Source organism: Cricetulus griseus, unplaced genomic scaffold, assembly GCF_003668045.3.
Source record: "Cricetulus griseus strain 17A/GY unplaced genomic scaffold, alternate assembly CriGri-PICRH-1.0 unplaced_scaffold_228, whole genome shotgun sequence".
NCBI classification, from domain to species: Eukaryota; Metazoa; Chordata; class Mammalia; order Rodentia; family Cricetidae; genus Cricetulus; species Cricetulus griseus.
The window spans coordinates 32995-45672 of record NW_023276951.1 but is presented as its reverse complement, the minus strand read 5'-3'; the positions used below and the strand labels follow the sequence as shown (position 1 = coordinate 45672).

At 36.5% G+C, this 12678-nt stretch overlaps 2 protein-coding genes across 2 annotated transcripts; both read left to right on the top strand.

Annotated features, from left to right (window-relative positions):
• Positions 1-4063: 4063 nt before the first annotated feature.
• On the top strand, positions 4064-6219 carry LOC113832116 (zinc finger protein 431-like). The gene is made up of 3 exons (XM_035453777.1): positions 4064-4210; positions 4421-4481; positions 5607-6219. Exons 1-3 carry the CDS (start codon positions 4177-4179, stop codon positions 5941-5943), a joined length of 432 nt encoding a protein of 143 aa, XP_035309668.1. The 5' UTR covers positions 4064-4176; the 3' UTR covers positions 5944-6219.
• A 638-nt stretch (positions 6220-6857) lies between these two features.
• Positions 6858-9334, top strand: LOC118239802 (zinc finger protein 120-like). The gene has a single exon (XM_035453776.1). It carries the CDS (start codon positions 6942-6944, stop codon positions 7722-7724), a length of 783 nt encoding a protein of 260 aa, XP_035309667.1. The 5' UTR covers positions 6858-6941; the 3' UTR covers positions 7725-9334.
• The last annotated feature ends 3344 nt before the right edge of the window (positions 9335-12678 follow it).

Below are 12678 nucleotides of genomic sequence, written 5' to 3'. Positions count from 1 at the left end.
GAAATCCTTAATTATACAATATGTGACAGCCAAGAAATTGTCTTGAGTAGGAGAAGAGAAATTGGAAATTTGTGATTTTGGCTCTGTTATATGTTATGAGAATCAATGAACTTGGAATAAATACACAGCTTCCCCTACCTCCACTCCTTCCAGCCCTGTCCACAATAACCATTCCCCCAAATCCACTGATACTCTGTTTCCCTTCAGAAAAGAGAAGGCCTCCCACGAATATCAACCAAATATACCATGTCAAGGTGCAATAAGACTAGGCACAAACCCCCATACAAGGCTGATCAAGGTAACTCAATAGAAGGAAATGTGTCCAAAGAGCCGGCCAAAGAGTCAGAGATACCACAGGAGCTACTGGTAGGAATCCCACAATCAAACCAAGCTAAACAACTGAAGCATTTTTGCAGAGTTCCTGACAAAGTGTTGTGCAGGCTCCATGATTACAGCTTCTATTTCTCTGAATCGTTATGAGCATTGTTAAGTTCTTGTTGTGTGAAATGTTCTCCTGTTTTTCTGGCATTAGGGAAATGTCCAGAAATATACAAGGATGGCCTGAAATAATATCCTAAGCAATAGTGATGGGGCTATCCTAAATGTCCTTGACAAATAAGGAGAATGATGACTACATTAGATGCCATCTTAGAGCCTTCATACAGCAGCTGATGGAAGCAGAGGCAGACACCCACAGCTAAGCACTGAGCCACATGCCTGCAATCCAGTTGTAGAGAGTGAGATGGAATGAGCAATGTGTGCATGACCAGGCTGTGGAAACCCATATAAATAGATTACCTGAACAAGGAGGAGCACACTGACTTCAGACTGACAGTACAGAGCCAGCATAGGACAGAACAAGGCCCTCTGAATGTGGGAGTCAGTTAGGAGAGGTGGGCACTCTATGGGGGCCCTAGTCATGGAACAGTATTTATCTCTATTGTACGAATGGAAATTGGGAGCCCATTCCCAATAGAGGGACACTTTTTCAGCCTAGACACTGGGGAATGAATAAGCCCTGCCACAAATAATGTGATGGACTTTGATTCCCCATGGAAGTCTTCTCCTTTTCTATTGAGCAGAAGAGAGATAGGATGGGGTGCAATTTCGGGTATGGACAGATGGGAGGGAGGGGCACGGAAGTCGGACTGGAATATAAAATAAGAAGGTTAAGGCTCAAACTCAAGTGTCTATGACTTACATACTTTTAAATAGGGAATAACAACCAATAAATCAAAAACAACTAAGTGGAACAAATTGGAAAATTTATCAGTATATATAACTAAAAGTGTGATCAAACTGAAGGTGTTTTGGTTTAACAATGGAAAGTAAGGATAAATTGATGGCAATTTTCCTAGAACAATGGTTGTAAACCTTAATGTTGTGATGATGCCTAACCATAAAATTATTTCTATTGCTACTAAATTACTGTAATTTAGGCAGTGCTATGAATTGTAATGAAAATATTTTTAGAAAAAGAAGTGTGCAAAGAGTTTCAACCCACGGTGTGATAACCAGTGGTGTGATCTGTGACTTCTATCCTGTTAAATTTATCCCTTTTAGCTAGCTAATATTAAAAAGTGTGTGAAATGGCTGAGTGGATGAAGGTAGTTGCTCCCATGTCTTCCTACCTTACTTTGAATCTTTAGGACCTATGTTGGGGGGTGAAAGCAGATTGACACCTGAGGGTTGTCATCTGATCTACACACACTCACACACACACATGCACACACACACACACACACACACACACACACACACACACACAATCATATAAATGCACGCATATGCATGCATACACACAGATATATAAATGTTTAAGACATAAAATTATGGGGTAAGAGTTAGTTAACCCTTCTATGTACATCAACTGAGTGGGTAATTTTTAATGCAGTGTCTAACTTCAGGAAAATTATATAAACAGGCAACATTATTTAAAACTATCATATAGCTTTATGAATGTTATTTATATACCCTCTATAATCAATGATATCAATAAAAATGAACAAACACATACTCTTCAAAATTCTGGTTTGACTTGCAAAATCTGCTGTCTTTGAAGAGTGTAGTAGAACTATAATTAACATACACAAATATGTTAACAAGTAGTTCATTGAACGAGTTCAGATCATATACAAGAAATCCAAAAAGCCTGTGAAGTTGAGATTTTTTTCAGTGAGTATGGAAATACACATATCACAAAATATTTCCAGTGAAAAATTATAGAAGCATCCAATAGGATGAGCTCCTCCATTAATATTTTACTGTAGTAGTAGCACAACATCATGTCTCCTAATTTCATGTATCTAGGGTCATACATAATACTGTAGCCATTATTGTTAAGGTCATTATTGTTTGAAAAACAGGAAATTTAGAAGTCATTACTTTGTTGCAATTGAGACTGGAATATAAATTTTCCTCAGAGATAACCTCAATTATCTTTATGTATGAAAAGCTAAAATAAAATTAGCCATTGATTTTTGTACTCAAAAACTATGAGCAGAAACATAAATACAATACATTTTAACAGCGAAACTTAAATTTGTATCAATATACAAAAATTTGTTCACTACAAAAAGATTTTTTAAGCCAAGAGTACAAACATATCTACAGTGTGTTGTAAGAGAAATTAACATAAATTTCTATTAATATACAATACATTTGAAATTACTAATTTTTTTAAGTTACATTAGATTCAATAATCTACCATTTTATTTTATGATTACTATATTTTCCTAAATATAAGTTATCCATGACCCATCAAATAATCAAAAGACTCCCACTCACCAAAATTTGGGAATGTGGGGGTCATGTTTTCCGGATGTTTCCTGCTGAAGTCATCCGTAAGGGGTCACTGAGAAAATTTGGGATTAAGTTTAATTCCTGTGATGAGCAACAGTAACTTTAGTTGATATGCATGTCCTGTCAACTTCAAGTGGTCTCACTTGCTATAACAATATCTATGTCAACCTGGAGCAAATCTATAGCCTCTTGTTTTCGGTGGAAACAAAAGCAGAATTGCTCCTCCAAAGCAGTTTTGATTCTCATTTGACAAATATATTTTACTTTGCTAAAGTTAAGGCATTCGTAAAGTATATAGACTCCTTTATTTCAACAATCCCTCTTTCAATTCCATTTACATCTGCAGCTATTTAACTCTCTGTCTTTTAGCCTTTTTACTGCCAAAGCAACCTTTAGATTGCTAAGCCACACATGGATCTTCATCATGCTCTCCCAGATGTCAGTGCCCTCTTAGGATTTCATGGGAGCAAAGTCTAACACTCACAGCATAGTCATATATAGATGGAGAAGAACAACACACAACATTCCTACAACTCTAGCATTCGCATGATTGTGCTCTGGCAATCATTTTGACTGAGGTTATCCTTGCTACTTAGTGTACTGGCTGTTCAAAGGTAAACAGTAGGGAGAAATTCATTAAGGAAATATTTTTCAGCATTCTCAGGCCTTACATTAAAATATAGCATGTTGGGTAAAATTTACTTAAATGTTTTACTCTTTTAGCTCTTTAGCTTCATACCTTTTGTGGAGGGAAACTCCCAGGTCCCAAATTGATAAACAATAGCATGTTATATAATGCATGTCCTTTACTTGGCTCATTTCTAGCCAGTTTTTCTCTAGTTAAATGATCCAATCTATCTTTTGCCTCGGACTTTTACCTTTCTCCATTTATGTATATCTTACTTCCCTTCCAAATTCATGACATGTTGTGTGACTGGGTAGCTGGCGCTCTACTCTTCTTTTTCTTGAGTCTTTCTCCTTGTTTCCATATTTATCCTCCTGTGTATACTTTGTTCCTGATGCCACAGCCTATCCTTTCTCCTGACTGACTATTGGATAAATACATCTTCATCAGAATATCAGCTGTTGTATTCAGGCAAAGAAGAACAGCTTCATAAAATTAAAATAATACATCCGAAAAAAAGTAACACATAGTTACTTCATTAAGCAAATTTTCTATAGCATGAAAGTAACACATTTTAAAATAAGGTTCTACAGAAACACACATTTACAATATGGTGAGTATTTTGCTTTAAGTTGCATACATGTATGTGATATTTTAGATGCCATGAGTATAATGATGTGCATATTGACTTCACTTGGGAAGAGTGGACTTTGCTTGATACTTCTCAGAAGAATCTCTACAAAGATGTGATGCTGGAGACCTATGAGAACTTCAATGATATAGGTAAGAGTATATTTTCCTTCCCATTTTAAAATAATGGGACAACTGTTCCTTGGTTAATGGTGCTCTTCTTTAATTTGATTGGGAAAGAAAAAGAATATAATAAATAAATCAAAGTTATAAAACTCACTGAGGACAGTAACATATTTTTTGCACATTTGCCTATATTATTTCTCAATAATACTCTATACATTTTCTTGCCCTATATTTTAGGATACTCTTGGGAAGACAATATTATTGAAGAACATTGTGCAAGTTCAAAAAGACATGACAGGTAATTTTCATTTACAAGCTCATAGAAATGTGTCTCTGAAGAAATTGAAATGTATCCTGAAGTTTGAAACAGAAACAGCAGTGTATTTAAGCACAGTTTAATTTGCATTGATGACTATTAAATTCTCACAAGAACATAGAACTCAATTTCAGGTAGTTTAACTGTATTTGCAAAGCAATATTTTAATAAAGAAGACAAAGAAATAATGCATTGAGGGAAAATGTCACTTAAATCCTTACACCACGAAAGGTATGCTGTAGTACCGTAAATCCACTTATTTCATACAACCTATATTACCAAAGATATAGAAAAGATTGTATTGATAGTGATGTCTCCAAAACTTCCAACAAGCAAATACTCCGTAGAAAAGTTGGTTTACTCATGTACTTGCTGTGACAGGAGCAATTATTGTCAAGAGTCAAGGGGCAGTTATTGTAGGGAATGTGTAATCACAATAACATATATCTATAAAGAACTGAAAGTCAAACTGAATTACATGAGGAAGACCCTTCTTCGTAATCTTTACATTATTAAGAATATCATGTACTAGTCTGGATAAAAGCCATTTCAGCAAAAAGATATGTAGAATATAATATACCTCTATTGCAGGCTATTTCAAAGTCGTGTAGTAGTCCCCATTTTGAGCATACTTGCTGAATTTGATTAAAGTGTACCAGTAATTTGTTTTCCATCTTCATTGATAATACACCAAGCTCACTCTGTAGAAAAGCCTTATGACTCTATGACTGTGTAAATACTTCTCTTTGTTGTAGTTTACTAGCAAATGTATTATGACTCACAGAGAAGGAAAAGTTAATAATACAAAAAACGATGATTAACTTCTGAATTTTTCTAGTTCTCCTCATTAAGTGAAAAATCATCTGTAGAGAAAGGATCTGAAAATGAGAACCATTTAACAAAGGCTTATATATTCACAGCTATTTTCAAAGGTACATGCAACCCTTAAAGAAGGGGAAAAGAAGAATGTAAGCACAGTGATAAAACTATAATATCTGATTCTTCTTTACAACTGAAATAAATTATAATATTAATTTATACAGGTAACCAGATTCGACATTGCATTGAATATGGTAAAGCATTTACATATGACCCTTTTCCTGGCAGGCATGAAAGAAGGCAAACTGGAGAGAATTCGTCTGTATACACACAATGTGATAAAGCCTTTGAAAATAACAGTTATCTCCAAAGTCATGAAAGAAAACACACTGGAGAGAAATCATATGAATGTAACCAATGTGGTAAAGCCTTTGCATATCACAGTTATCTTCTTATTCATCAAAGAAGAAACAGAGGGGAGAAAACACACGAAAATGTAGTAAAGCCTTTTCTCATCACAGTGCTCTTCAAATGCATAAAAACATACATACTGGAGAGAAACCGTATGAATGTAGTCAGTGTGGTAAAGCCTTTCCTCATCACAGTACTATTCAAATGCATATAAACATATATACTGGAGAGAAGCCCTATGAATGCAATCAGTGTGGTAAAGCCTTTTCTCAGCACAGTGCTCTTCAAAGGCATAAAAGAACACATACTGGAGAGAAACCCTATGAATGTAATCTGTGTGGTAAAGCCTTTTCTCAGCACAGTCATCTTCAAATGCATAAAATGACACATATTGGAGAGAAACGCTATGAATGTAATCAGTGTGGTAAAGCCTTTTCTCGGCACAGTACTCTTCAAAGGCATAAAAGAACACATACTGGAGAGAAACCCTATGAATGTAATCAGTGTGGTAAAGCCTTTTCTCAGCACACTAATCTTCAAATACATAAAAGGACCCACACTGGAGAGAAACCTTATGAATGTAATCAATGTGGGAAAGCCTTTTCTCGCCACAGTCTTCTTCAAATGCATAAAAGAGTACATACTGGAGAGAAACCCTATGAATGTAATCAGTGTGGTAAAGCCTTTTCTCAGCACAGTACTCTTCAAAGGCATAAAAGAACACATACTGGAGAGAAACCCTATGAATGTAATCAGTGTGGTAAAGCCTTTTCTCAGCACACTACTCTTCAAATGCATAAAAGGACACATATTGGAGAGAAACCCTATGAATGTAATCAGTGTGGTAAAGCTTTTTCTCAGTACACTACTCTTCAAATGCATAAAAGGACCCATACTGGAGAGAAACCTTATGAATGTAATCAATGTGGTAAAGCCTTTTCTCGGCACAGTCATCTTCAAATTCATAAAAGAGTACATACTGGAGAGAAACCCTATGAATGTAATCTGTGTGGTAAAGCCTTTTCTCAGCACAGTACTCTTCAAAGGCATAAAAGAACACATACTGGCGAGAAACCCTATGAATGTAATCAGTGTGGTAAAGCCTTTTCTCAGCACACTAATCTTCAAAAGCATAAAAGGACACATACTGGAGAGAATACCTATGAATGTAATCAGTGTGGTAAAGCCTTTTCTCAGCACACTACTCTTCAAATGCATAAAATGACACATATTGGAGAGAAACGCTATGAATGTAATCAGTGTGGTAAAGCCTTTTCTCAACAAAGTACTCTTCAAAGACATAAAAGAACACATACTGGAGAGAAACCCTATGAATGTAATCAGTGTGGTAAAGCCTTTTCTCAGCACAGTACTCTTCAAAGGCATAAAAGAGTACATACTGGAGAGAAACCCTATGAATGTAATCAGTGTGGTAAAGCCTTTTCTCAGCACACTACTCTTCAAATGCATAAAAGGACACATACTGGAGAGAAACCTTATGAATGTAATCAATGTCGTAAAGCCTTTTCTCGGCACAGTCATCTTCAAATTCATAAAATAACACATACTGGAGAGAAACCTTATGAATGCAATCAGTGTGGTAAAGCCTTTTCTCAGCATAGTACTCTTCAAAGGCATAAAAGAATACATACTGGGGAGAAACCCTATGAATGTAATCAGTGTGGTAAAGCCTTTTCTCAACACACTAATCTTCAAAAGCATAAAAGAACACATACTGGAGAGAAACCCTATGAATGTAATCAGTGTGGTAAAGCCTTTTCTCAGCACAGTACTCTTCAAATACATAAAAGATCACATACTGGAGAGAAACCCTATGAATGTAATCAGTGTGGTAAAGTCTTTGCTCACCACAGTAGTCTTCAAATACATAAAAGGACACATACTGGAGAGAAACCCTATGAATGTAATCAGTGTGGTAAAGTCTTTTCTCACCACAGTAGTCTTCACAAACATAAAAGGACACATAATGGATAGATAGCATAGGAAAGTAACCAGTGTGGTTAATCTTTTTCACAGCACAGTAATTGACTGCATCAGAAATTAACTTATACTTGGTGATTATGGAAATTTCCAAGGCCAAATCTCAAAAAAATGAGGGAAATGTACCAAAGAAATGATCAGGATGGAAGCTGACAATAAATGACTTTAAAAGATGGTTGCCTAACCAAAACCACAAGAGTGAGTTTATCTCCCATATGATAATAGGCATCATTGGGAGCTCACAAGTCCACATATGAGATTTACCCTGCTTGATTTTATACCTCCTGTTGGGAGAAATTGGGAACTTTCAGGCTCGAAGTCTGACTTGTCTGAATGGGCTCATATTCTGCTTCCCTGATACCTGCAAACATTCAGTTTGGAACTCTGAACGGTGGTGACTTGTTGGGAGCCATACAGGTTGGCATTATCTATTAGGCCTAAACTTGGCATGCCATTATAGAACTGTCTTTTGATTATAAATGACTCCCAGAAGCATGAGTACCCAGAAGGAACAACATGACCAAGACGTCAATCCATTGTTCCAAACACAGGTCCATTTACATAAGTGAACCTCCCGCATCTCACCATTTACCTAGGTAACCCTCCTTCTCCCCACCACTCATGAACTTTAGACCCTGCCAATATTTTCTTTCTGTAGTTTTCTAACATCCTGCTTAAATGATCACCTTTATCTTGGGCTCTTCTCCCCCTCTCCCTTTACCTCATAATACTGGCTATATAGGCTAGCCTGCAAAAAATAAAATTTGCCACTTAATCAGAATCCTGTCTGTGGTCATTCTCTCTTGTCACTTGTCCCCATTCCCTCCTCCGCCCCCCCCCGGATATCTTGCTGTAGATTGCCGTTCCACAGGTCCAGACAACTACAGTGACTAGAGATGACATACAGATTGTGGCAAGAACCTGATATTGAAGTCACTTTATGGTTTGCTCCATATGATATTTCCAGAGCTGTGGAGAATGGAAGAATTTTTAGGGAGATACCTTAAGTTTTGATGCTCGAGTATCAAATGCCACACAGGATTCTTTGGTTGTAACTGAGGACAAGCTGACATGTACTGTATTTTGTTTCCACTCAGCTGTGATGGGTCAGCCCCCTTCACTTCTTTCAGTCTTTAATTTTTGGCAACTCATGCTGTTGTCAGTGACAATACCCGCAGTCCCTTCTGGGACTGTAATGCTTCTCAGTCCACACCAGCAATCACTGGTACCCTCCTGATTAACAGGAATAAGGTTGTTCTATGTGACATTTATATCACCACCATTGAGTAACATCTAGTGAAAGAGTGGAGACCATGAAATTCTAAATTCCAAGTGAATTTCATTTGGGAAAAAACTGATTCCTCCAGATAAGATTCTATCTACTGTAGCAATATTTATGGCTTCTCTGAACATCTTGCTAGAGAGGCAGAACCTGAGGTTTTGGGTAGGCTTTCAGATGGAAAAACTTTTAATATATGGCTTACTTATATTTCTTAGCTGTGCATATCACTTACCTTCCATCTAAACCTGTTATGACCCAAGGATGAATTACTTCTCTTATGTCTACATCACTGTTCCAGATAGTATCAGGCAGGAATCATCTCCCTATTTTTCTATTAAAAAAAACATGTTCAATGCTGAAACAATAAAACAATCAACTGAAATGGACTCAGCAGACTTTCTGCACATATTTGCAAATACTTTCTTCACACCTACTTAAAAGAATTAAGAAGGGAAAAAATGGGAAAGAAGAAAGTGATGCCATATTTTTTAAATAAAATGGATAAAAGTAAATGTTACATAAAAATTTGGCTAGAAAATGAGCTTAGCAATAAAGAACACTGGGTATTATTGAATTGGACATAGATTATATTTCTAGAAACAGTGGTTGATAACCATCTCCTGCAAATTCTGGTCCAAGGGAACTGTTTCCCTCTTCTGGCCTCTTCAGGTACTGCAAACATCCAAATGTGGTTAAACACACATATACATAAAGTTTAAAAATAAAATTCTGTACAGTAATGTCATAGCATTGAGATAGACAGCAGTAATGACTTGTCAAAAAAATTCTTTCTGGTCTTCCACAGAAGCATATGTGGCCTTCCTCTGAGGAAGCTTGCTCAGAAGGAAAGAAATAACTATCATTCACAGTGTGCATTTGTGTTTTTCCCATTTTTTGTATTTGTGTTCTACGTGCTTTTATGTGTCAGGACTGGGGTACTGATATATCTTTTACATGTATCTCTAACAGTATACATTATAATGTACCATAATCAATCACACATTGCCAGGCGTTGGTTGCACACGCCTTTAATCCCAGCACTTGGGAGGCAGAGGCAGGCAGATATCTGTGAGTTCGTGGCCAGCCTAGTCTCCAGAGCGAATGCCAGGATATTCTCCAAACCTACACAGAGAAACCCTGTCTCAAAAAAACAAATAAAGAAAGAAATAAAATAAATCACACATTATAATACATTTATATCTACATCATAACAAATACTCTAAAATATTGTTTTTCTCTGTAAATCTCCATCAGCCTAAGTAATTAGAGTTGCAATCTTCTATCCCTATTAAATTTTCCAAAGCATAACCTTATGCCAAAGTAAAGCAGACTTACTGATGACAGTAGTTAGTATACAGCCATCTGTATTGGCCTGTACTTGGGTTTCTGACAGATTATGCCTTCAGTTTCAGCTACTAAGAGGTCCATCAGTGTATTTTCACTGTGTTCCCTTCTAAAAGGGACCTGCCCATCTCCCATTCTGCTCTCCCTCTCTCCCTCTCTGTGTCTGTCTCCCACCCCCTCTCTCTGCCCTTCTTCCCTCTCTCCTATTGCTCCTGTCCCTGAAGGCTGGTCTCTCCCCTTCCTTTCCCCATGTTATCATCCCTTTTCCTAATAAAATACCTTCTGGTTGATCCCTGTCACAAGGAGTCTTTCTTAAATTTAAACAGCTTATGTGGAATGCAAACTCTTTGCCAGGATGGATCCTCTTTTAACATAAACCATCAGTGGATACATGCTGTTAATAAAGAAGTTATAGCAAAACAAATTTTTCTTCCCTGTTGTAAAATACATATCACACAGTGGTTTTTTTTTTTAAATGTTAATCTTGAACTTTCTTTGAAAAGTTTTCATTTCTTAACTCTGAGGAATTGATTGCATTCAATCAACAATTGTAGAAAACCATATGTTGTCCACCTTATTCTAATAGACATTGTTTTCTTCATCATAGGGGAATGAAATGCACTTAGCACTCAGAGCTATAGCCTCCAAAGTTCAAACAGCAGAATGCTTTAAGCAAATATCTCACTTTCTTGAGAAACAGCCTTCCATTCCCAACCCATTTTCTCCTATTGCCAATTGAGGGGATTGGAGTTTACAAGGAGAATGCTGGCCATTGATTTCTTTGAATTTTTATTTTGACAGTAATCTTGTCATTCCTATGCAAAGGACAGTTTTATAATTATAGGTCTGTTTGCTGTCTCCTTTTATCAATGGTGCCATTAATTTTGTGTGGTTTTTTATTATAATTTAATTATAATACAGTTTCTCTAAAAATGAGGAAACATTACCTAATTTTGTATTCTGAGAATTTACTATAAATGAGTTATTTGGGATTTTGTTAGTTTGTGGACTTTCTATGGGAAAACAAGTTTATTTTCTCCTCTTGATCTTAGAGTCATCCCTCTTTATTTCTTTGCATACCTGTGTTTCATGTTTTCCCTTTCATTATCATTTGTGATTTTGCTTGTTAATTGTTTTTTATGGTTAGTACATTGGTATTGGATTTTTAAAATCCTCTCTCCTATACTGTTCTTTTTCCCAGTTTGCTTGAATTCTTAAAATGATATAAGCAAGCAGCAACACAGTTGATGTCTTGACCAGAACACAAGGGCTAGTTTAAAGGTCTGTGAGAGGTTGTGTCACATGGTGATGGTTGTGGGAAGGTTCTTCCACTGAGAATGACAATATCCCTGAGGAAGTTGCACTCTGCTGATTAAGAAAGCTGAACCGGGAGGTGGTGGCTTCTTCAATCCCAGTACTTGGAAGGCAGAAGTACATGCAACACACACAAAAAAGTAACCAGAACATATTATATAAAACTAAGAGAAAACATATGTAGATGTACAGATTAAGATACATGGGACTGGGTTAATTATAGGTTAATTTTATCTGTGAGTATTCACTTGCATAATAAACTGATTAACCCAAAAGGTCTAGCTATAACGATTCATACCCAGCTGCTCTCCATGACCCAAAGGGAACCAAAAGAGAGCAAGCCTGTCCTGAACTCCAGACTAAATACCATGCTCAAGTTCACCCCTGTGACCATGCAGAAATGGGCATGGTCACTGTCATAAGTGAGTCTGGTTGCATCTCTCACTACAATTCCTCTTTTATTCTAAAGAACAAGATTTATACTTGATACAAAACTATATACAAAGAGAGCATATGTCAAGTATGCACTAAGAGACAGAAAAGTAAGAACACACACCCTTAAAACCTATTGCCAGGGAAGTAACAAGAGCAAATGGCAAGAAGTATATACCCAGTCAGTCCTAGGTTAAAGGCAAAACAGATTTCCATAGAGTTGCCTTAAAATGGAAAGTTTAAATCTTGTATCTAAAATTTCTATCTAGGAAGAGAAAACAATACTTCTGACATCATGTCTGCTTCTAGAGAAAAATACTGACAACATCCTGTACCTAAGAATGAAGAAAACTGTTATTTTTCAGGATGTTTCTATTTAGAGGATATGTGAGAAAAACTATGGAGTCTGTAGTCCCATCTGTGCAGATATGGTCTATAATAGCTCAGAGGGACAAATGAAGGGGAACCTCCCTTGTGATATAGCAGTGTTGTAGATACAGCATCCTGCACTGCCCAAATATAAGCCTGCATGACAATAAGACTAAATCCCAATTTATATAATACAGTTGGGTTAAT

Excerpts from the sequence above, each read along its gene's own strand:
- LOC113832116 (XM_035453777.1), top strand. The coding sequence starts at position 4,177 with ATGCTGGAGACCTATGAGAACTTCAATGATATAG. Across the intron at positions 4,211-4,420 it reads TGAGAACTTCAATGATATAG|GATACTCTTGGGAAGACAAT; the intron begins GTAAGAGTATAT and ends CCTATATTTTAG. Across the intron at positions 4,482-5,606 it reads AGTTCAAAAAGACATGACAG|GCATGAAAGAAGGCAAACTG; the intron begins GTAATTTTCATT and ends TTTTCCTGGCAG.
- LOC118239802 (XM_035453776.1), top strand. The coding sequence starts at position 6,942 with ATGCATAAAATGACACATATTGGAGAGAAACGCTATGAATGTAATCAG.